General features: G+C 38.9%; 1 protein-coding gene across 2 annotated transcripts in view; it reads right to left on the bottom strand.

Annotated features, from left to right (window-relative positions):
• Positions 1 to 25,689, bottom strand: part of LOC126356291 (ubiquitin thioesterase trabid) — a 105,779-nt gene that overhangs the window by 7,100 nt on the left and 72,990 nt on the right. For both annotated transcript variants that reach the window (XM_050007185.1, XM_050007184.1), the window contains exon 8: positions 8,603 to 8,751. In XM_050007185.1, coding sequence (XP_049863142.1) covers positions 8,603 to 8,751 — 149 coding nt within the window. The remainder of the gene's footprint in view (positions 1 to 8,602; positions 8,752 to 25,689) is intronic.

Genomic DNA, 25,689 nt, shown 5'->3' with positions numbered 1-25,689 from the left:
AAAACATTACAAAAAAGTGGCACAGTACATAGAAACACACACACATGAAAATGGGAATAATTTCCCAAAATGTGTCATGTAAAATACAAATAAAAGAAAATTGTGACTGGTAGCAGAAAGTTATTTCTAAAGAAACCTATTTTTTCAGTCGCAGGCATTAAAAAAATTATAATGGACAAAATTAGCTTACGGCAACCAGCTGCCAGCTCTTGTGTGCTGAACATTATTTTATATCAAATGGAAAATTCAACTCTTTCTACTTTTAAATTTGTCTAATGGCAGTTCAAGGATTTTGACCCCTGATGGTAAGAACTAATTAGCCATCTTGTAATTACACAATATGTTATGTTTCAGAAGTGCAGGGAGTTCTTTAACTACATTAAATTATACATTAAGAACATTCTTGTCTAAAAGAGAAAAGAAGATATGTTTCTGCTAAATAGCAGTATACAAGGTGAACACAAAAGATCTTTACACTTTCAAAAGTTTTGTACAAATGAAACAGTATAACTTATTCGCTTCAAGCCTTACCCTGTTTATAGAGTGTCTTTGGAAGGTTCTTCCCTCTCTCTCTCTCTCTCTCTCTCTCTCTCTTTCTCTCCCTCTCTCTCTCTCTTTACATAAAAAGACATGACCATAATTCTTTAACTCTTTTGTTGCAGGCTCCCACCACCAGAGAGAGAGTGCTAGTGTAGAAAAACTACTCCACAAGAGAAGAGCTGATGTGATCTTCAGTTATCACAAAGCAGTCTCCATTAATGCCTGGTATAAATAGCCTGAAGAAAGAGTTGCATTTGCAAATGAAAATGTGGTCATGGTTGGCCTCCGACAACTGAGCAAAATGTTGATCACATTTAGGCAAGATTCCAGAGAAACCTGCTGAAATCAACATGGCAATGAAGTCTCTCACTTCAGATCCCACAAACAACCCTTTCTAAAATCCAGCATAAATGCTTGCGCATGAAACTGTACAAACTGTAGATGGTCCAGGCATTCACTCCAGGAAATTACAGAGATATTGGCAAGGATATAAAATGAGAAGATTCACACAATTGTAGCTTTTGGCCATAAAGGCCTTTGTCAGCAGTAGACACACGCGTCTGTCTCAGAGAACTGAAACCACACTGGGAGCAGCAGCACCAGTTCATGATGGGAGTGGCGACTGGGTGGGGGTAAGGAGGCGGCTGGGGCAGGGAGGGGGAGGGATAGTATGGTGGGAGTGGGGGACAGTGAAGTGTTGCAGTTTAGACGGAGGGCATGAAAGGAGGTGCAGAGGGGGGGAGGGGGGATGTAGCGGAAAGGAGAGAAATAGAAAGAAATTAAAAGACTGTGTGTGGCGGTGAAATGATGGCTGTGTAGTGCTGGAATGGGGACAGAGAGGGGGCTGGATGGGTGAGGACAGTGACTAACAAAGGTTGAGGCCAGGAGGATTACGGGAACTTAGAATGTATTGCAGGGAAAGTTCCCACCTGCGCAATTTAGAAAAGCTGGTGTTGGTTGGAAGGATCCATATGGCACAGGATATGAAGCAATCACTGAGACGAGGGATATCATGTTTGGCAGCGTGTTCAGTAACAGGGTCGTCCACTTGTTTTCTGGCCACAGTTTCTCGGTGGCCATTCATGCGCACAGACAGCATGTTGATTGTCATTCCTTCATAGAATGGAGCACAGTGGTTGCAGCTTAGCTTGTAAATCACATGACTGGTTTCACAGGTAACCCTGTTGTGCCCATCGCAACTCAGCATCTCTGATATATTGTGAGTAGCAACTTTCCTTCTCTGGTATTGTTACATTCCATCCTGGATTTTCCATTCTTTGATATACAATGAGGAAGTCACATCAAAGAAGTTATTTTTTAATGACAAAGCTACATTACACACTAATGGTAAAGGCAATAGGCACAATGTCTGTTTTGAGGGGACAGAAAACACCCACCTTTCCTCTGAACAAGAACAAAATTTGCCAAAGTTCAAAGTGTTCTGCACAGTGTCGAGGCAGAACATTTATGGCCCCTTCTTTTTAAGGAGAAAACTGTCACAGACATTTGCTACTGTGAAATGTTTTCTTTGTAGCTCCTGTTTCAATTTCAAGATGACATAACTACTGCATCTTGCAACAAGATGGTGCACCTCCTCATTTCCACTTGGCTGTCCAGGAACACCAAAACATACATCTGCCGGGATGATTTGGCCATGCAGGTATGCTGGCCACCTTGTTATTTTTTACTGGTGTATATGAAAGACAAATTGTTTGTTCCGCCCTCACCACGGCTACAGTTGTGAATTGCAGTTGAGGTAAGGTACATCACCATCAAGATGTTGTAAAAGCTTTGTGCAGAGTATGATCATCATCTCTATATTTGCAGAGTGATTCGAGGAGCATATTGATTATCATCTCTATGTTTGCAGAGTGATTCACGGAGCACATATCATGAAACTGTAAACTTGTTTTAAAAAAAAAAAAGAAAACAACTTCGAGAGATAAAATTTTGACAGGGCACAGTTCAAATTGAGTAAACTGTACTGTTTCATTTGTATGAATTTTCAAAAATGTAACGTTCTTTTGTGTCATCCTGTATACGTGGGTGTTTTGATAAGTCTGGTAAATTTCCATGAAAGAATGGAACATTTTTGTTGCTTGGTAATTTTGATTATTCCAAGGATCATACAAAGAATTTAAACAATGTACAGCACACATTTCATTGTTGGCAGCTGTCTGAATTGGTCAGTGTGCCTACCGCCACTAACAATGGAGAAAACTGAGTTTTGTGCTGTTATTATACATCTTCATTTAAAAGGTTGGATTGGTGCATAAATCAAAGCAGAACTGGATGAAGTTCATGCTGATTCTGCACCATTACTGTAGACCATCTTCTCCTGGAGTAATGAATTTAAATATGGTCAGACAATACCAAAGACGAAACCTGCTCTGATTGTCTAACTGATGTCACCAAAAAGGAAACCATTTTGAGTATTCATTATATGATACTGCACAACTGCCAAATAAAAATTCGTGAGATTGTTGAAAACTGCAGACATCTTAACAGACTGAGTTCATAATATCCTGCAAGGACAATCAGTTATGAAAAATCTGTGTGAGAAGTTGGTGCTGCTACTGCTCACAGTTGACCAAAAGCGGATCCAGCACAGCATTTCAGCACAATGTATAGCGTTGTTTAATTACAATCAGCCAAACTTTTTGCACCAATCGGCGACTTGATGAAACCTGGATCCATCATTACCACCAGAGTCAAAATGGCAGTCAAAACAATGGACGAATCCTAACGAAACCACACCAAAGAAGGCAAAGACCATTTTGTCAGCTGGTAAGGTGACTGCCACTTTTTTGGGGTTCCGATGGAATAATCATCATAGATTACTTGGAAAATGGCAGGACCATAACAGGGACCCTATTATGTTTCACTGTTGGATCATTTGAAACTTGCATTGGCTGCAAATAGACCAAGGTGTAGGAAAGTGCTCCTCCTCCAGCATTAAGCATAAGTGCGTGAATTGGGCTTTGAATTGGTTTGTCGTCCACCCTATTCAACAAACTTAGCTCCAAGTGACTCTTTGTTGTCCCCTAACTTGTAAAGTTGGCTTGCTGGGAAGAAACTTTCATCAAATGAGGAAGTGATAGTTGCAGGCAATGACTATTTTGCGGAGCCTGACAGAATCTATTTTTCCGATGGGATGAAAAAGCTGGAGGATCATTGGGCCAAATGCATATCCCTCAAAGGGGACTACGAGGTGCGACAATAAAGTAATGAGACTGATATAAAAAAAGAAATGTTGCTTACTGTTTTAGTCAAGTTTAATGCTGTCCTTTAAAGTGGTTCCCTTCTGATTGCACACTTTTTCCAGCATTTCTGCCATTGATGGTAACATTTCTGGAACTCATCTTCTGTAATATCCTCCAAGATCCTCGTCACAGCTTTTTGGACATCTTGTGTTTTTGGAAAATTGTGTCCATTGATTGCCATTTTGACTCTTGGAAATAGAAAAAGTCGCATGGAGCAATATCTGGTAAATAAGGTGGCTGTGGTAGTACTGAAATTTGATATGAGGTTAAAAAAATTGCTGTACTGGCAGAGCAGTATGGGATGGTGAATTATAGTGATGCAAAATCCATTAATCAGCAATGTTGCCACAGACACGAAGAACTCTTTTACGAAGTCTTTCTAAAATTTCTTTGTAGTAATATTGGTTAACTGTTTGTCCAGGAGTCACCCACTCTTTATGAATAATCCCCTTGGAATCAAAGCAGCGCACAAGCATGCATTTCACTTTTGACTTGGACATGCGAGCTTTTTTTGGTCTGAGTGATACCTCTGAGCACCATTGCTAACTTTGGCGTTTTGTCTCTGGATGGTACTGAAAAACCAACTTTAATCACCAATGATAACATGGCACAACAATTCTGGATTGATTTCCGTTTACTCTAACAGATCAGCTGCCACATTTTTCCGTGTTTCTCCCTATTGTGCTGTGAGATTTTTGGGGACCATTTTTACACAAATCTTACCAAGATCTTCCGTTCTTATTAGACGAACCGTTTCTTGATTGATGTTCAGTTCTTCTTCTATCATTTTCACGGATAATCTTCGATCAGATCGTATGAGATCACGCACCCTGGTCAAGTTGACAGCCATCCGTAAGGTTGATGTTGCCCACTGCAGTCTTCTTCTTCAACATTCGTTCTGCCTTCACTAAACATTTTATGCCAACGAAAAACTTGAGCTCTCTCCAAAAGCCTTCTTAAGCTTATCGTAAGTTGTCGTTGCTTTTTCACCCAATTTAATGCAAAATAAAATGGCATGTTGTTGTTTTTGTGGTCTTCAGTCCCGAGACTGGTTTGATGCAGCTCTCCATGCTACTCTATCCTGTGCAAGCTTCTTCATCTCCCAGTACCTACTGCAACCTACATCCTTCTGAATCTGCTTAGTGTATTCATCTCTTGGTCTCCCTCTAAGATTTTTACCCTCCACGCTGCCCTCCAATACCAAATTGGTGATCCCTTGATGCCTCAGAACATTTCCTGCCAACCGATCCCTTCTTCTGGTCAAGTTGTGCCACAAACTTCTCCCCAATCCTATTCAATACCTCCTCATTAGTTATGTGATCTACCCATCTAATCTTCAGCATTCTTCTGTAGCACCACATTTCGAAAGCTTCTATTCTCTTCTTGTCCAAACTATTTATCGTCCATGTTTCACTTCCATACATGGCTACACTCCATACAAATACTTTCAGAAAAGACTTCCTGACACTTAAATCTATACTCAATGTTAACAAATTTCTCTTCTTCAGAAACACTTTCCTTGCCATTGCCAGTCTACATTTTATATCCTCTCTACTTCAACCATCATCAGTTATTTTGCTCCCCAAATAGCAAAACTCCTTTACTACTTTAAGTGTCTCATTTTCTAATCTAATTCTCTCAGCATCACCTGACTTAATTCGACTACATTCCATTATCCTCGTTTCGCTTTTGTTGATGTTCATCTTATATACTCCTCTCAAGACACTGTCCATTCCATTCAACTGCTCTTCCAAGTCCCTTGCTGTCTCTGACAGAATTACAATGTCATCGGCGAACCTCAAAGTTTTTATTTCTTCTCCATGGATTTTAATTCCTACTCCGAATTTTTCTTTTGTTTCCTTTACTGCTTGCTCAATATACAGATTGGATAACATTGGGGAGAGGCTACAACCCTGTCTCACTCCCTTCCCAACCACTGCTTCCCTTCCATGCCCCTCAACTCAATCTGGTTTCTGTACAAATTGTAAATAGCCTTTCGCTCCCTGTATTTCACCCCTGCCACCTTTAGAATTTGAAAGAGAGTATTCCAGTCAACATTGTCAAAAGCTTTCTCTAAGTCTACAAATGGTAGAAACGTAGGTTTGCCTTTCCTTAATCTTTCTTCTAAGATAAGTCGTAAGGTCAGTATCGCCTCACGTGTTCCAGTATTTCTACGGAATCCAAACTGATCTTCCCCTAGGTCTGCTTCTACCAGTTTTTCCATTCGTCTGTAGAGAATTCGCATTAGTATTTTGCAGCTATGGCTTATTAAACTGATAGTTCGGTAATTTTCACATCTGTCAACACCTGCTTTCTTTGGGATTGGAATTATTATATTCTTCTTGAAGTCTGAGGGTATTTCGCCTGTTTCATACATCTTGCTCAGCAGATGGTAGAGTTTTGTCAGGACTGGCTCTCCCAAGGCCGTCAGCAGTTCAACTGAAATGTTGTCTACTCCGGGGGCCTTGTTTCAACTCAGGTCTTTCAGTGCTCGGTCAAACTCTTCATCTTCACCTACATCCTCTTCCATTTCCATAATATTGTCCTCAAGTACATCGCCCTTGTATAGACCCTCTATATACTCCTTCCACCTTTCTGCTTTCCCTTCTTTGCTTAGAACTGGGTTTCCATCTGAGCTCTTGATATTCATGCAAGTGGTTCTCTTATCTCCAAAGGTCACTTTAATTTTCCTGTAGGCAGTGTCTATCTTACACCTAGTGAGATGTGCCTCTACATCCTTACATTTGTCCTCTATACATCCCTGCTTAGCCATTTTGCACTTCCTGTCAAACTCATTTTCTAGACGTTTATATCCCTTTCTGCCTGCTTCATTTATTGCATTTTTATATTTTCTCCTTTCATCAATTAAATTCAATATTTCTTCTGTTACATAAGGATTTCTACTAGCCCTAGTCTTTTTACCTACTTGATCCTCTGCTGCCTTCACTACTTCATCCCTCATAGCTACCCATTCTTCTTCTACTGTATTTCTTTCCACCATTCCTGACAATTGTTCGATTATGATCTCCCTGAAACTCTGTACAACCTCTGGTTTAGTCAGTTTATCCAGGTCCCATCTCCTTAAATTTCCACCTTTTTGCAGTTTCTTCAGTTTTAATCTACAGGTCATAACCAATAGATTGTAGTCAGAGTCCACATCTGCCCCTGGAAATGTCTTACAATTTAAAACCTGATTCCTAAATCTCTCTCTTACCATTATATAATCTGAGACCTTTTAGTATCTCCAGGGTTCTTCCATGTATACAACCTTCTTTCATGATTCTTAAACCACGTGTTAGCTATGATTAAGTTGTGCTCTGTGCAAAATTCTACCAGGCGGCTTCCTCTTTCATTTCTTAGCCCCAATCCATTTTCACCTACTACGTTTCCTTCTCTCGCTTTTCCTACACTAGAATTACAGTTACCCATGACTATTAAATTTTCATCTCCCTTCCCTATCTGAATAATTTCTTTTATTTCATCATACATTTCTTCAATTTCTTCGTCATCTGCAGAGCTAGTTGGCATATAAACTTGTACTACTGTAGTAGGTGTGGGCTTTGTATCTATCTTGGCCACAATAATGTGTTCACTATGCTGTTTGTAGTAGCTTACCCACACTCCTATTTTCCTATTCATTATTAAACCCACTCCTGCATTACCCCTATTTGATTTTGTGTTTATAACCCTGTAGTCACCTGACCAGAGGTCTTGTTCCTCCTGCCACCGATCTTCACTAATTCCCACTATATCTAACATTAACCTGTCCATTTCCCTTTTTAAATTTTCTAACCTACCTGCCCGATTAAGGGATCTGACATTCCACGCTCCGATCCATAGAACGCCAGTTTTCTTTCTCCTGATAACGACATCCTCTTGAGTAGTCCCCGCCCGGAGATCTGAATGGGGGACTATTTTACCTCCGGAATATTTTACCCAAGAGGACACCATCATCATTTAATCATACAGTAGAGCTGCATGTCCTCGGGAAAAATTATGGCCTTAGTTTCCCCTTGCTTTCAGCCGTTCGCAGTACCAGTACAGCAAGGCCGTTTTGGTTATTGTTACAAGGCCAGATCAGTCTATCATCCAGACTGTTGCCCTTGCAACTACTGAAGAGGCTGCTGCCCCTCTTCAGGAATCACACGTTTGTCTGGTCTCTCAACAGATAACCCTCCGTTGTGGTTGTACCTACGGTACGGCTATCTGTATCGCTGAGGCACGCAAGCCTCCCCACCAACGGCAAGGTCCATGGTTCATGCGGTGGGGAGGGAAGGGGGGGGGGGGGGAGGATGAAATGGCATACTGTTGCGCAATATTATGCAGTTCCACAAACATATGTCAACTCGTTACATCACAACTCACGACTGAACAGTTGCATCGATGTGCCACTTGGACTAGAAGTAGCTTATAGACCAAGGTCAAAGATATTGTGCCTACGCAAGCCTGCAGGGTTGCCACATGTTGCAAAGTAAATCAGTCTCATTGCTTTATTGTCACACCTTGTATGTCATGGAGTAAGGTGAGTTGTTTATGAAATAAAAATCTTTTCTTGCTTTTTACCAGACTTACCAAACCATTCTCGTGCATTCCCATTTTTAAATGCATCTGTTGTAAAGTCAAAGACACATGACAAATCACTTGTAAATACATTATGACCTTACCTTTATTACATTTCCATGTGTGCAGTGGGAGGAGGGGGGAGGGCAGGGTGCAGCTTGTTCAACTCACTGAAGTTACACCTAGACGTGTCCTATTAAAATAGAAGTATTACAGTTACAATGATCCATGCTACTTACACTAATCTTCGATAATGGTTCAGCCATTCTTCTAACATTTGAGCTACTAAAAGTGGCCGTTTATGGAGATGCTGCTGTGCCACCATAATTCCTCCTTCTGTATGGCAGACATCCATCCACTGTCGCAAGATTGCATCTTCATGACCCACCTGTTACGTACAAAGGGAAAATAAGAATTGTTTCAGAAAGAAATATATTACAAGGTTTCGACTGTGTATGCTTAAAATAAATATTACAGAATTAGAGACAACAAACAGAAAATTATTTCATATAAAGACAAGCCTAAAAATGTGCACATTTCAGCTGCTGTTCAGAAGTTGGTAACAAATCTAAGCTTAAAACTGCCACAAGAATAAGAGGAAGAGATCATCAAAAATTATTAAAACATCACAAAAAAATCCTAGTTTTCAGGATTATTAGTTCCTTCTTTGCGGGAGGAGGGGGCGACAGGTGCAAAGGATTGAGCAGAAGGCCAGGGTATTCAGGCCACAGGATGATAGAGCAAGGCTGGACAAAGATGCAGTGACACCACCTCCTTCATATTTGTCTATCTTCATCCTCATTATAAGTTAGTCTCCACCCCCCCCCCCCCCCCCCCCCCCTCTGAGTGACATGTGCTTCCATTTTAATCTTACACAACTTATGCTCCTCTCCAAAGTAGGACCTAATAGTTCCATACAAGGCTACACTCCTGACAAATGCCTTCAGGAAAGACTTCCTAATATCTAAATTTATTTTTTATGTTCAAAAATTCTCTTCACGTTTTAATTTGACTACATTTCACTATCCTTGTTTTACTTTTGTTGATGTACATCTTATATCCTTTTTTTTGATGTGCATCTTATATCTTCCTTTCCAAACACTGTGCATTCTGTTAAGTCCTTTGCATCTCAGACAGAATTGCTATGTCAATGCCAAATCTAAAGTATTTATTTCTTCTCCCTGAAATTTGATTCCTTATCTGAATTTTTCTTTGGTTTCCTTTAATCTTTGCTGAATGTACAGACTGAATAATGTCACCAACAGGCTACAACCCTGCTCCAACCCCTTCTCAACCACTGATTCCCTATCATGCCCTTTGCCTCCTGTAACTGCCATCTGGTTTTTATAAAAGTTGTAAATAACTTTCTGCTCCCTCTATTTTATTCCCGCTTCCTTCAGAACTGCAAAGAGTGTAACTAGTCCATACTGTCAAAAGCTTTCTCCAAGTCCACAAATGCTAAAAATGTAGGTTTTCCTTTACTGATTTATTTATTTAGTCAACCTATCTCCTAAGGCCGCATCCTATGTAAGTGACATGACCGACAGCACGCCGACAGCTTCAGACAACAAAATACCACCGCAGGTATGGTTACGGAAGTGTCCTACATGGTTGACATCCACAGCACTGCCTGTCCTCTGCTAGAACTAACGACATTTGAATTCAAATGTGTGTGAATTTTGCCGCTAGAGCAAGTGTGACAGGGAGAGTGACCACTATTGAGTCTTTTCAGCAAAGCAGAGGAGCAGATGCACTGGCAGCTAAGGAATACTCATCTGGTTCTAAGAAATCTATTCAGTGAAAAAAAATTAGATTCTTCTGCATCTTGAAGCTTAATATCTTTGGTCGATAAAGGTCTGAATTGCTTTTTGTTATTTGTCATAGCTACTGTGCAGCATGAAACTGTGTACATGGCTGTACAAAATTTTTAAAAGTCTGCAGACGTAAAATCACATTGCATAGATTTTCTGTATAGTTCATTTTAGCCATACATTATTGTGTATGAAATGTAACCAATATACCTAAATTGTATTTAAAGTTGTGAAAGGAATGATATCTCTTTTCATTCTTGAAATACTGTTTGTTATATCCGTTGAAGAGTCACTCGCAGCACGTCCGAACCCTTTCTTGTGCATTCGGAATGAAGTGGCCGTAAAAACCGTTTATCTCAAACAGTTCAAGATATCAAAATGGCAATTTTTGGGAAATAAAAGCACACAGAAAGGACTATTTTATTGCACGATTAACACTCGACACGTTTTTGTTATGTGTGGGCAGAGTGAAAAAACAACTCACTATAAATTACACAATGAGATTTTGTCTCAATTTTCAGAGCCAAACAAAGAGAGAGAGAGAGAGAGAGAGAGAGAGAGAGAGAGAGAGAGAGAGAGAGAGAGAGAGGGAGAGAGAGAGAGAGGCAAATGGGGTATCAAAATGACCAGCATGAGGTCCAATTTTGGATGAAAACATTTAATTGCTGGAAAGTAATCAGGGTAATTATGGAAAATTTGAAATATTTCACAAGAAGCAACTGTAAGCTATGTAAGTGTCAAAAAGGCTTCAGTCTAATCAAGTACCAAAGTTACGATTTTCAAGAACAGAAGAAGGTAGGAAAGCAAATGAGGTATAAGTAAGATCGTTCTTTCTGAATAAAACTTGTGAAATAGTTGCAAGAGTCGAGGGACATGAAAGGAAAGCAGTGGTCGGGAAGGGATTAAGACAGGGTTGTAGCCTCTCCCCGATGTTATTCAATCGGTATATTGAGCAAGCAGTAAAGGAAACAAAAGAACAAATTTGGAGTAGGTATTAAAATCCATGGAGAAGAAATAAAAAATTTGAGGTTCGCCGATGACATTGTAATTCTGTCAGAGACAGCAAAGGACTTGGAAGAGCAGCTGAACGGAATGGACAGTGTCTTGAAAGGAGGGTATAAGATGAACATCAACAACAGCAAAACGAGGATAATGGAATGTAGTCGAATTAAGTCAGGTGATGCTGAGGGAATTAGATTAGGAAATGAGACACTTAAAGTAGTAAAGGAGTTTTGCTATTTGGGGAGCAAAATAACTGATGATGGTCGAAGTAGAGAGGATATAAAATGTAGACTGGCAATGGCAAGGAAAGCGTTTCTGAAGAAGAGAAATTTGTTAACATCGAGTATAGATTTAAGTGTCAGGAAGTCGTTTCTGAAAGTATTTGTATGGAGTGTAGCCATGTATGGAAGTGAAACATGGACGATAAATAGTTTGGACAAGAAGAGAATAGAAGCTTTCGAAATGTGGTGCTACAGAAGAATGCTGAAGATTAGATGGGTAGATCACATAACTAATGAGGAGGTATTGAATAGGATTGGGGAGAAGTTTGTGGCACAACTTGACCAGAAGAAGGGATCGGTTGGCAGGAAATGTTCTGAGGCATCAAGGGATCACCAATTTGGTATTGGAGGGCAGCGTGGAGGGTAAAAATCTTAGAGGGAGACCAAGAGATGAATACACTAAGCAGATTCAGAAGGATGTAGGTTGCAGTAGGTACTGGGAGATGAAGAAGCTTGCACAGGATAGAGTAGCATGGAGAGCTGCATCAAACCAGTCTCAGGACTGAAGACCGCAACAACAACAACAACAACAACAACAAAAGAAATAAATATATCAGTGCCTTTGAATGATGCTTGAAATCATGAACAGAAAATGAGGTGCATCAAATGTTTCTCTAATTTTTTTGTTTCATACTTTTAGACAAATCATTTCACAAAATGTTTGACTTTCTTTTCAAAAGATTTTTTTATGCTTTACTTACACAGACTATTCAGATTAACTGAAACGCTTGGCCTTAACACTGACTGCTGATGAACTGAAGACATGCGTGGAACAACAGTGCAAATTTCAAATGTAAAACCTTAGATATAAGTGTTGTCATCTGTTGCTGGGTACGGAAACTATGAAAATTGACATTGGTCTCACCCCTAAGTGAGAACAATGTGCCCACTAAAAAATGGAACACTGAGGGTTAGCCTTCATGTCTTCAATTAAGTTCGCAACAATTTCATGGTTGTTCTTTGTATTTTATTAGGAATTTAATGCTTGTGATATACTGGGATAAGTGTGCAAAGATCAAGTACTTCAGCAAGACCTTAAAAATATACTTTTGATGCAGTGTAAACAGTATACGTATAATTGTAGCTGAGTCAGTTAAAATATAAGAAGTAGCCGGGACTGAACTCAGTCCTTCTGTCAACTGCAATTGCAAACAAAGGATGCTACCATTACAACACAGCTAGCTCTCGGGTGCCATGCTCATTCTTTTGCATGTACGGTACACAGCCATTCTTCCGCATTTATCAGCTATTAAAAGTTATAGATCATGAAAAAACATTCATCTTTAATTTATTTATGAGATAGTCAAATGCTCCTCTGCTCATTCGTGTGTATTCAAAGAATCTGGTGATCTTTGCAGTTGACGATATAAATTATTAAATTCTGCATGAAGATTCCTCCCTTTTTAAGTTTCATGCACAGCATTCCTTTTCGCTTTATTTTCCTAAATAAAGTTAATTTTGTGGCTTTACTCTCGAGCTACAGTATTCTATAGTTTAGGGACACAATTTTATAGAAACAACTGGTTGGCTCTAAGTAGCCACCTTGTAGAGGGAGATGGTCACTCACATGCAGGACATCTGAGTTTTTCACCTGATGCTGCTCCTTGTTGTTGGGGTGTCTAGATGTCGCTCACTGTTGATCACTTCTGATGCTTACACAGGACACAGCCTTAGACTTTTCACAGGGTTGGTATTGCCTCACATGCTCCTAAATTTCTCTGTAATCCAAACTTATCTTCCCCAAGGTTGGCTTCTACCAGCTTTTTCTTTCTTTTGCAAATAATTGATGTCAGTATTCTGCAACTATTGCTTGTTAAACTTAGAGTTCACTAATATTCAAATCTGTCAGCATTTGCTTGTTTAAGAATTTGAATTATTACATTCTTCTTGAAGCCTTAGGGTATTTTGTCTGCATCTTGAAGCCAGGAGGTATTTCACCTGTGTCATATGTCATGTACACCAGTTGAAATAGTTTTGCCATCATCAAACTGCTGATTCTTTAAAGAATCAAATTCTCACATATAAAACAGCTTCAAACACCTGGTTACTTTACAAATGAGTTAATGTTTTTAATGTTTGATGTTAAGCATGTAAGTGAGACAAAGTTTACAACATATTTGAAATTGTATTTAAAGTTTGTTGAAAGCTGTGAAGTGCTTTCACTATGAAACTCTGGATGAATATAGCCTGGGTGATTTGTGCTCCATTTTAAGCAAAAGGAGATTTTAACATGCATCTCAATGTCTATGGCATCATGTTTCCTGAACTGTGTGTTGTACAATAACAATTTTGCAGGTACATTTAGTTGTGTATGTGGATACTGTCTGCAAACTTTTGTGAATAGAGTCAGTAGTAAAGATGTAATAAATTGAAACGTCATGTCTCATACTGAAGTTATATTGTACAAAAGGTGAAAAGGTAGCAAGTGATAAGCTTTCTTCGATTCATCATTTTGTGGGGGTGTGTCAGTAAGAAATCATTTCACATATATTTGAAATTATGTGTGAAGTTTGTTGGAAGTTGGTCAGTACTCTTACTCTCAAATACTGAATGAAGATCTGTACATGTCAGTTACACCGTCTCAAGACAAAAAACAAAGTTTACCACTGCAATTCTTGCCTTATTGTATCACACTTTTAATGTAAGATTATACCTCCTGACGAGTAGATTAGGATAGAATTTTAAATTCTCAAATTCTGTCAAGAATTGCGTGAAACACTGAAAATCAAATTTTTGTTGGCACTCTAAGACATTAGATAGGCATGCTGCAACTTGTACCAGGTTCTGGGTTCCAGGATAGTCACTCAGTAATAGCTCTCACTTCAATTTCAAAAGTTCTGACAATGTTGTCTATTCAAGGGGCTTTGTTTCCACTTAAGCCTTTCACTGTTCTGTCAAATTATTCTTGTAGTGCCATATATCCCACCTCACCTACTCCCTTTCTATAATATTGATTTTAAAGTTCATTTTCATTTTATAGTACTCTATATATTCCTTCCACCTTTTTTTTTTCCTTTGTGCAAAACTGGTTTTCCATCTGAGCTCCCATACAGCTGCTCCTCTTTTCTCCAAATCTCTCTTCGTATTTTCCTACAGGTAGAATCTATTTTTATCCTACTTATAGAAGCTTCTACAGACTTTCCTTTGTCCTCTAGCCATTCTTGCTCGGCCATTTCGCACTTTCCAACATTCGTTTTTAATGTCAGTATTCCCTTTCACAAATTCCTCCATTTTCAGTTTTTTATCCTGCCATCATTTAAATTCATTATCTCCTATGATAGCCAAGAATTTCTACTAGGTCTTATTTTATCTGTCTGGTCTTCTGCCACCTACAGTATTCCATCTCTTAAAATAACATATTGTATTCCTTTCCCCTGCTACAGTCAATCATGTTTAAATCTTTCAACAACCTCTACTTCTTTCAACTTGTGAAGATCCTATCTCCTTAACTTCCTAATTCTTCCTTTTTTGCATATTTTCATGTTTAATTTACAGTGCATAACAAAAATTATGGTTAGTCTGTACATCTGACCCTGAAAATCTGGTTCCGAAATGCCTGTCCTACCATTATAAAATCAATCTGAAACTTTGTAGTGCCCCAGATTTCTTCCACATACACAACATCCTTTTACGATTCTTAAACAAAGTATCAGCGATGATTAACTTATGCTCTGTGCAAAATTGTACAAGGAATGTTACTGTTTGATTATTTTTCTCCAGTCCACATCCTCCTCCTATTTTCCCTTTTTTATAATCAAATTCTGGTCCTCCCATCATAAATTTTCTTCTTTCTTAACTATTTAAATTATTTATTTTATCTCAATATACATTACTTAAATCTCTTGAACATCTACAAAGCTAGCTTGCATTTAAGCTTGTACCACTGTGATTGTGTTGGCTTTGCGTCTATCTCGGCTATAATACTGTTTTCACTGTATTGTTCGTTCATAGTAGGTTACCTGCATTCCTATTTTCTTATTAGATATACTCCCGCATTACCCCTATTTGCTTACGTAATTATAGTCTTGCAGACAACTGACTAGAAGTCGTCGTCATGCTGCCACCGAACTTCACTAATTCTCACTGTATCTAATGTTAACTTACCAATTTACCCGTTTAAATTCTCTAATTACCTTATCGATTAAGGGTTCAACATTATTCCACACACTGATCTGGTGATACCAGTTTTGTTTTTCCTGATGATGATGATGATGATGATGATGATGGTGGTATCCTCCTGAGCAGTCACCACCCAGAGATCTGAACGGGGCACTGTTTTATGTCCATAATATTTTACTTGAGAAGAACCATCATTATTTAGTCACAAAACACAGCTGCAGATCCCCAAGAAAAATACCATATTTACTCGAATCTAAGTTTTTCCGGTTTTTGTAATCCAAAAAACCGCCTGCAGCTTAGAATCAACTGCAAAGTAAGCGGAAGTTCTGAAAAAATGTTGGTAGATGCCGCCACAACTAACTTTTGCCGTCGAATATATGTAGCGCTACACAGGCATGTTTTGCAGGCACAGAGATAAATCTCTGCGCCAGTAAAAAGAGAGAGAGAGAGAGAGAGAGAGAGAGAGAGAGAGAGAGAGAGAGAGAGAGAGATGAAAATCCACTGGCAAGACTGTTTGGGATGTTTGTCAATCAAAATGGCCAACTCTACATTCTGAATTTTTTCCTACCTGTGAGAAGAGATGGTTGCTAACAGGAACCGTAATGAATTGTGAATCACATGCAGTATTCTCTTCACCGTCAGAATAATACGAATATAAACATTTTGCCATGTATTGTTTCGTTTTTGCTGTTATCTCATTTAAATCCTGTCTGCCTAATAAACTACAAAACTAGAGTGAGACAACAGCAAACGCAGAAGAATATACATATCATGTCATGTTTATATTCGTATTATTTTTATGCCTAATAGTGATACAGTCAGAAATGAAGCATGGCAATTGACTAGATTTTTGAATCTAAGATGACTAATTTCTGTGCAGAATGTAATGTACTAAAGAGGCGCCTGCAAAGATTTTAAAATTGAGAAAATTTTTCGCTATACTCTCATTCAGATCATCATCTATCATACGCAGTCTATTATTTGGTTCTTGTTGATCATTATCAAAGAAAGCAGCAGTGTAAGTAACAACAAATAGCAGTCTCTTGCCATTGTTTCGCTAATGAGACGATCCTCTCTCTCTTTTGATTGTAGCGGCGGCAGCGTGCACTAAAGTAAGCCATGCTTGTAAACACTTATCATCAGAATGCGACAAACAATAGATGACACAGTACAATGATGCCTTTTCAGCTTAGAGTGAGGCAAACACCTATAAGAAAGAGGACGGCACTTATTAGATCAAAGAAAAATAAGCAATGAATTCAAACGAGACGAAGCACCTGAAAAAGGAAGCGTACACATATAAATACGGACAGAGCGCCTGAAGCATAGCAATGGCTACCTGGTAAAGCTTAACTGCTAACCTTACGACTTTAAACAAACTACTGTAGCTGTGTCGTCATTCATTCGACCTAAATTGTGTCTCATATTACAAGAGACCAACTTTGTTTCGATTTGGAGGTGCGGCCATAAACTTTTCCCTCCCCTTGAATTTTGAGTCTCAAATTTCAGGTGTGGCTTAGATTCGGGAAATTCTTTTTTCCTTGATTTCAAGTCTCATTTTTCAGGTGCGGCTTAGATTCGAGTGTGGCTTAGATTAGAGTAAATACGGTAACAGCAGAAGCCCATTCTTTACGGAGTGTTGCACTGAGGAGAGGTATCTATGTCAATCGGTGAGGCCTGGCATGAATTCGATATTCCAAAATATCCCAAAAGTGTTCCATAGGATTCAAGTCAGGACTCTGAGCAGGCCAGTCCATTATAGCGATGTTATTGTCATGTAACCACTACACCATAGGCTGTGCATTATGAACAAGTGGTCGATCATATTGAAATTTACAATTGCCATCCCAGAATTGACCTCCAACAGTAGGAAGCAAGAAGGTGCTTAGAACATCAATGTAGGCCTGTGCTGTGATAGTGCCATGGAAAACAATAAGGTGTGCAAGGCCCCTCCATGAAAAACATGACCACTCCATAACACCACCACCTGCCATCAGATCGCCACATTGTGTACCATGATTTGTCACTCCACATAACATTTTTCCACAGTGCAATCGTCCGATGTTTACACTCCTTACACCAAGCAAGGCATCATTTGGCATTTACCGGCATGATGTGTGGCTTATGAGCAGCTGCTCGACCATGAAATCCCGGTTTTCTCACCTCCCACCTAACTTTCACAGTACTTGCAGTGGGTCCTGATGCAGTTTGGAATTACTGTGTGATGGTCTGGATATAGGTCTGCCTATTACACATTATGACCCTCCTCAAATGTGAGCAGTCTCTGTCAGTCAACAGACAAGGTCAGCCTGTATGCTTTTGTGCTGTTATGCGTCCCTTCATGTTTCCACTTCACTGTCACACTGGAAACAATGGACCTAGGGAGTGTGGAAATATCGCATACAGACATATGACACAAGTGACACCCAATCACCTGACCTCGTTCGAATTCAGTGAGTTCCACAGAGTGCTCCATCCTGCTCTCTCATGATGTCTAATTACTATTGAGGTCATTGATATTGAGTACCTGACAGTAGGTGGCAGCACAATGCACCAAATATGAAAACATATGTTTTTGGGGTGTCCAGATACTTTTGATCACATAGTGTATGTTTGTACATACAGGACGACTATCTGTATCACTGCGGCACACAAGCCACCCCACTATGGCAAGGTCTGTGTTTATGGTGGGTGGTAGGCGCGCTTATATGCAAAATTTCCCTCTTGGTAGCCTGCTCAACTACTTGGTCCACAAGTTCATTTTCCAAAATCCCGAAACGACTTTTGGTTTAGGGAACACAATGGTACTCCTGGTGCTTTGGAGATTAAAATAAAGGTTGTGCACTGTTGAAACCAGGATCTGAAAGTAGCACTCATTTACGCAATACAAACTATTCAATAAAATTGCCATATATCAAGAAGCTATTGTATGTTTAGGTACTAATGTATAGGAGGGGTTGAATGATAGCAAGAAATCTGCCTTACAAATATTGCACCCACTTGGTAAAGAGTGTAGTTTCTGACTGTCGTATGTGTGAAGGCATAGCTGATTCAATTATCAACCTTTCCACCACCAACACAGATGATTTAAAAAAGAACTAAGTGAAACAAATGCTGAAAGGCAGAGGGGTCAACTATTTCCTTTGGTTTGTGGTATAGTTCCAAGCAAATACATGGGCTGGATACACACTGTGGGAAAGGAAGGTTTGTGGAAGTGTCCTCCGATACGAATGCTCAGAGATGGTTGAATCATCTCATAGCCTCCCCGAGAAGAATGTGGAGAGTACTTTAAAACAAATACTCTAACACAAAACAAAAAAGCTAACACACAGAGATCAAGAAAAGGATTCTGAAACCACACTCGTGCAGTACGATGAGGATGTGACAACATCACAACGTTTATTATTCCTTTCTTAAATAAAAAGACAATAATGTACAAAAAAGTGCTGTGTAGCACACTTCAGGTGAATTAAGTGAACAGTGACATATGGAGCTTCCTAAAAGCTATACTGGGAGTTGGGTGAAAGACTGTTTGGCTCAAGAGGCCAGCACAAATGCTGATTCAGTGTGAGTATAAGGCACTACAGGCTAAGCAATACCATGTTTACAGCACAAGGTAAATTCAAACGAAACTAAATATTGCAAGCTTTGCTTTTATACATTGGTGTACACCTGGATATGAGGCCTTTTTTCCTATGTCTGTTCTTAGTGACATATTGTGCTTTGGTAAGTTTGTTTAATATATTGTGGTACACAGGATTTTCACCGAGGTTATATGTTACGATTATCCCCAAAGGGTTTAGTTTACTATTTTGATTTCTTATTTTTGTATTATCGATTTGTTCATAAATGGTAGGTCAGTTAACAATTTCTATTTTTTCATAACTTTTTAAAGGATACTAAGAGGCAGATTTGCCGTGATATTTTCTGCAGTGATTTAACTTATCGGATTTCCTTATATGTTGCTGGCCAGCATAGCAAGGTTAACAGTGAATCCTAAACACTTCAAATTTATATTGTCTTTACATTTTCCCATTTCAACACTCTCCAGGTTAATCTTGTACCATTCTGTATTTACACATTTCTATTTTCATTTGAACACCAGTAGTGATAAATAATGACCCTGTCTACATCTCATTTATGGGGAATAGCTATGAACATTCCCCTCGCAACATGACTACAAAGGTTTATTTCGTTTAGAAGAAAATTTGGCATTGCCCTTTTTCTGCAACACTGTATGAACAACTAATACAATACTATTACTCTGAAGAGAGAATTGTACAAAAAAACTACGATAAGGTTAGATGTTTGATTGTTCAGTGCATTTTAGCACCAGAATGAAAGAGAGAAGGGGCCATGCAAATTTCACAGATAGTATTTAATGAGTCAGTATTCATTAAAGACAGGAAGACCTTCTAAAACAAACATTTATCATCAGACATATCAGATTTCCCTGCCATGCAAGAGAAACCTTTACCCACCAAAAACAATAAAAAGAAAGCCTTGAGATACATGTGTTAATTCTTTGCAGCTGTTAAGCATGTACATTAAGAAAAAGTGTCAAGAGAATACTGATTTTGCACCTCTGTCTATCATTACCCATTGCTAAGAGACTCAAAATGTAAATTTAAGTACACAAGAGCAATAAATTATTATGTTTAAAGACATAAGTTATTTCAATATTGTCTCCTCTTCTATTCTTTTTGTAGCACTGTGCTTTTTAATAAGTACGAGTGTTTCAATCTATATATAACTTTTTTGGAAACAAAATTCACATCATTTGTTGCAATATTTACTTTTTATTGGTTATGCCATTCTTAGGGTGAACACTGTAAAAGACATTCCCTATGCAATAATGGAATCTTATTCACAGCTATACAATACACAAGGAACATGTGCAGCTGTTGGTTCCATAAAGAAGAGTTGCGGATGGTACCACAAATACTGTCTGCACATACTTCACTAGCTGCCTGTTCATCATGAAATGGAGTACTGAAAATCTGCTTACAAGGATCCCCATAAATTCATGGTCACACGTTCAGTCTTTAGTAAAGCTCTCTTGAAAGTGTTGTGTTAACATTTGTGAGAGGAACAATATTCGGGAGGGGCGGGGGGAGAAATCATGATGATGTGCATCAGGGGGATAACAGAAAATAAGTGCCAGGAAGATGCAGAGATCAACCTTCTATGGGATGTAGGTAATACACTTCATAAAATGGACATCGTCGACATTCAAAAAATGTTCAAAACAAATCATTAACTTGCACCATGAACACCAAATGAAAACTGGTACGCCACAGTGATCACAAAGGTTTGCACCATCAAAATCAAAGGTGAACGCCTTGGAAGTTACAAACCGTGCAGGTTGTTCAGCTAGGTATCGACTCCCAGAGAATGCATATAGAATCAAATTGGTGTAACAGGGTGAGAAGAACATATGAAAAGTGATGTCATCACAGAGCTTATCATAAAATTGGCTATCCTTTATGGCGTGGCTACAGATAGTGCAGTAGTATGTTTTACAGGCATGGAAAAACACAAACATCCAGACGCTGAATTTGTTCAGTGGTTCTAGGCGGTATGAATCGCAGTGTCACCGTTTACAGGAGGGATCATTTGCTCTAAAGGAGTACGATTTTTATATGCACATCAAGCATGAAGCAAAAGCAAGTTATTTTGTCCAGCTATTCCCCAAAAGCAGTGCTCGTACTATGATTTTAGTTCTCTTACATCTATTTTCCTACTTTTGCTTCCTGTGTCATAAATATTCCCTACTGCCGTTGTGAAAACTTGCATATGAGAAATAATCATAGGGGATAGAGCACTTCCAACTTCTTGCAGCACAATAAATAACTTTCCAGCCAATTTACCATCGAGATTAACAGTCAGAACAATTGTATACAGATGCATTAAGGCTTTGTTCTTAGTTGATCTTGACAACTTTCTATTCTCCAGGTTTCCTTTCATATGCATTTCCTCTTCGAATCCTGACTGGTCAGAGTTCAAAACAATTCCTTTATAATGACAGGATAAGTTTGTTTATCTCTCCCACAAATTTTCAGGCCAATTCCACAGTTTGCTGTGCATCATCAAGTTCACGTTTTGTTCGAAATTTTGTTATCTTACGTCTTCCAATTCTATAGCACTGTTTGAAGTTATGCAACCATCCACTGCTTCCCTTGAAATCACTGTAATCCATGTCACATGCAATTTGATGTGCATAATGTAGGTCACTATCATGCACGTCCTCTAAATTGTATCAAGCATCCTTTAAATGTGCAAACACCAGTTTTTGTAACAAGTATGCTTTGTCCTCACTTGAATATCCATAGTTTTTCGTATGTACTACGTGGTCATATTGTTGTGGATCTACTTGAAATCTGTTTATTTTATTTATTTATTTACTGTGGTGTGGATCAACTTCCATCTACGTACTTATGTTTAGTACCTGCTTCTTGCATGTCTGTCCTCAACTAAATTTAAGTGGAGATGGGATTTGTGGCTCCCCGTCCGACAAAGATAATGTATACTCCTCAAGTCAATTTTCCAAACAGTCGAGCTTATACGATAACACGAATTCCACTGACTTATCATGCAGAAGTGCAAATACTTCATCTGTCACTTCCTTCTCACTCTGCAAAATCCCTTGGGTTCCTTTCTGACAAAATGTCAACTCTGGCAACTGCTGTTATAGATGTAAAACAATGCTTACCTTGTTTATCGTTGCCATTGCTCTGCTTTGTATCGACACCATTAGAACTGTAGCATTATTGACAGCTACTCATCGACTAAGCAGTCCAACTACACTCAGTAGCCTCATGCTGTTCTCACCACTGGATGTCTCCAGTGCTGTTCCTGTTGCCATACTGTGGTTGTATGGTAGACAATATATGTGGCACTGAATGCCATAAACATAATTTGCCTTTTGTGATACTGCACTTATGGGGTTCCTTGTTAGAATATCCATTTTTTACATTTTGCGTGCATCTTAACCTTTGTAGCACTGTAGTCAATTTTATTTCTTATTATGTATGGCCTGTTTGTTCTTCCTCAGTCCCAACTGCTTTGATTTGTATTTTATCTGATGGTCTTATACAGTAAGAAATGAGTAAGGACTGCCCTTGTTGTCTGTGTGGGCACTAGAGGACTGGCCACTGTGCAAAAAGAGCTAGAAGCTGTGTTGGACATGGTTGACAGGCTCCAGGCTACTGCTATGAACTGCAATGACATTGAGGCGCAAGTAGTGAAAGCTGCAACACTGGTGTTATCGGAATCCTCTGAAAATCCCAATGTGTCTGCGCCTTCCAATGCACAACATGACAATTTGTCCTCACTTGAGGGCGAGTGGAATACAGAGGTGGATTTTTTGCATATGTGTTGGTGGAGGGTGATAGCAAGAACTGGCAGCACGGTTGGCTCCTTTCACCATAGCAACTGGTATGAAGTGTTGCCCAGTGTTGATAACATAGCTGAGCCAGAAGGATGCTTCATCTGCTGGCCCTGTGATTGGTTTTCTTGTACAGTCCGGACAAGTACAAAAGAGGGCATACAGATCATTGAGAGCTTGACACAGGTGAATAATAGAGCCCTCAGAGATACAGCACGCAGGTTAGCAAAGGAAGTTCGTATGCAATCTGGTATGAAGAAATAAACTACTGGGTGATTACACTATTGGCAAAATGGCTGAAAATTTTGAAGGAGTTATTGAATTCTTCTGCTGTGATAACATGCAGGTGATATCTACTGCAGATAGGAATTATGGCAATTTGCTGACAGATGAAGTGATTTAAGCTCTGGTGGAGACAAGTTTTGCTAAAGAACATGCCAGTGGCTTCTTAGACATTTCAAAATATACCACTTTGTTCAAAGTTAAAATGGCTCAAAAATGTTTCAAACACTATGGACAAAAGAATTTTTGGTGATGAAACAAATAACATTTTGAAAAAGATAGAAGGGCAGGAAAGTGCTTTACGCATAGTTAAGGAGGAATTGAGGTGCAGCAGGTTGTATCCTTTATCCTACGTTGTCAATGCTCATGGCCACAGAGCCAAACAAATTAGTCTTCAAAGCCTTAGAGGCACATTTTAATCCAAGGACAATAAACTTAAACCCCATTAAAATACATATTGCAAGGCTCATGCAGTCTAGATTTAGTGGTAAGATGGCCCAGTGGATAACCCGTCAAAAACTGAACACAGGTGCAGCATGGAAACAGGAAGAAAGTGTGCTGAACTGTGATAAAAGAAGCACAACAGAAACTGTGAATGGTCCGAACTTAAAATGTGCAACATCGAGTGATGTTGCCAGACATTGGCATCATAGCCAAGCGGTCATAGTCTCTGACTGTGAAGGGGAAGATCCGTGTTCAAAACTCCCTCATGCCATATTCCTCCCTCCCCCCTATCACTAAAACTATTTGTCCGGTTACTGACATGTCTATTCTCCTCCTATAGTTTAGGCAATTGTCATACTATATACTGGTTATAGAATATGAGTTGTGTGATAAGAATATATTACCGTTGCAAGTAAATGTGAGGAATAGTGAGAGCAGGCAAGATGCTGTGTAGACTACTCACAGAAGAGAAAACAACAAATAAATGGGTGTGAATGATGATACAAGAGAGGAATTCAAGAGTCAAAACTTACAAAGCAGAACGCAAGAGTCACAATGTGAGAGACTTGTTTGGAACAAATTGTAGGTATGGAAGTCTGGAGATCCCTTCCTTATATTGTGCTGTTGCAAATGGACATTATACCATGACAGACAAATTTGAACACAATAAACAGGCACGTAAATGACCAGACGGACAGCTCATAATTTTGTGTGTGCATGGGGGGGGGGGGGGAGCCTGAGGGTGATTCAAACACAGATCTCCCCCTTCATAGTCCAAGACTGTGACCATGACACAACAGCTCTGCAACTATGCTCAATATTGCACATCTTGAGGTCGGATGATTCACTATTTTTATTTTGCTTCTTTTTTTTTCGGTCCAGCACAGCATCTTCCCATTTTCATGTTTGATCAGTGTTCACCACTTTTTGACAGACTATTCAATGGACTATCTTACCACTAAATCTGAGCATGTTGTGATGGGAGTTTCCATTGTCAGTAATGCACCTACTCTAGAGGAAATGTCCAAGTAACCAGAGAATGTTGACAGAGCTGTCTGCAGGCCACAGGAGTCAATAATCAGCTATCTGCTATTGTGGTACTCAAGGCTATTTGGATCCAGTGTTCTAATGTACACAGTGAGAGGCTATTTTCTAACTAAAAGAAACTAGTCAACAGAACAGTGGCATAATCTCTCCAACAATACTTAGAAATAATGACAATATTGTTACTTTTAAAAACAGTTTGCAGTACTTATCGGAAAACCTACTTGTATTAAATTACTATTTTTTCTTTAATTCTCAAGTATACAATTTATTTTCTACAGTGTAACGTAAATAAATGTGATCTAATGGGAAACGGTGTAATACATATAATGTAAACAATAGGTACACTTTCATTTTCAACATTGAGAAATGGTTAAATAGGAAAAAATAAACAACCAAAAGGAGAAACAAGTCAGCAGTGAATAACAATGACATCTGCAAAAAATAACAACAAAATTGTCCATAAGGTACAGTGATTTTTTTCCTGTCCATCTATAGGTAGAGGATCACTTTCCAAATTAACTGGCAGCAATGAAGAAAACACTAAGCAGAATAAGGTTTCAGTGAACAAAACAGGTATTGTTAAATTGTTGATGTGACATAGGCATAAACTGCCCTGGTACTTCTCCTTCAACATGCAAAATGACTGTCCATTCAAACACTAAAGGTATTCTGTATTTTCTGTTTATCATTCATAATTTGATCTATTAAAGTAATATAGGTGCTTCAAATGAAACAGGAGTTTTGACTAAAAGGAAGTACAGGTGACTTAAATTTACAGTGACCTTAAAAGCACACAATAAATCGCAGAGCTGCTGCAATTACATGTTACTTTTTCTACACTGAGGTACTCCATTACTCAAATATATTTTTAATTCTGCATTTGGTCCTTCATAAGCTTCGTAGTACAGCTAAGTGTTCCCCGTAACAACGGAGACTAAAGTGGCATAACTGTT

Source organism: Schistocerca gregaria, chromosome 3 (assembly GCF_023897955.1).
Source record: "Schistocerca gregaria isolate iqSchGreg1 chromosome 3, iqSchGreg1.2, whole genome shotgun sequence".
Taxonomy (NCBI): Eukaryota; Metazoa; Arthropoda; class Insecta; order Orthoptera; family Acrididae; genus Schistocerca; species Schistocerca gregaria.
Note: the sequence above shows the minus strand (reverse complement) of the source record. Positions and strands in the feature narration are given on the sequence as shown.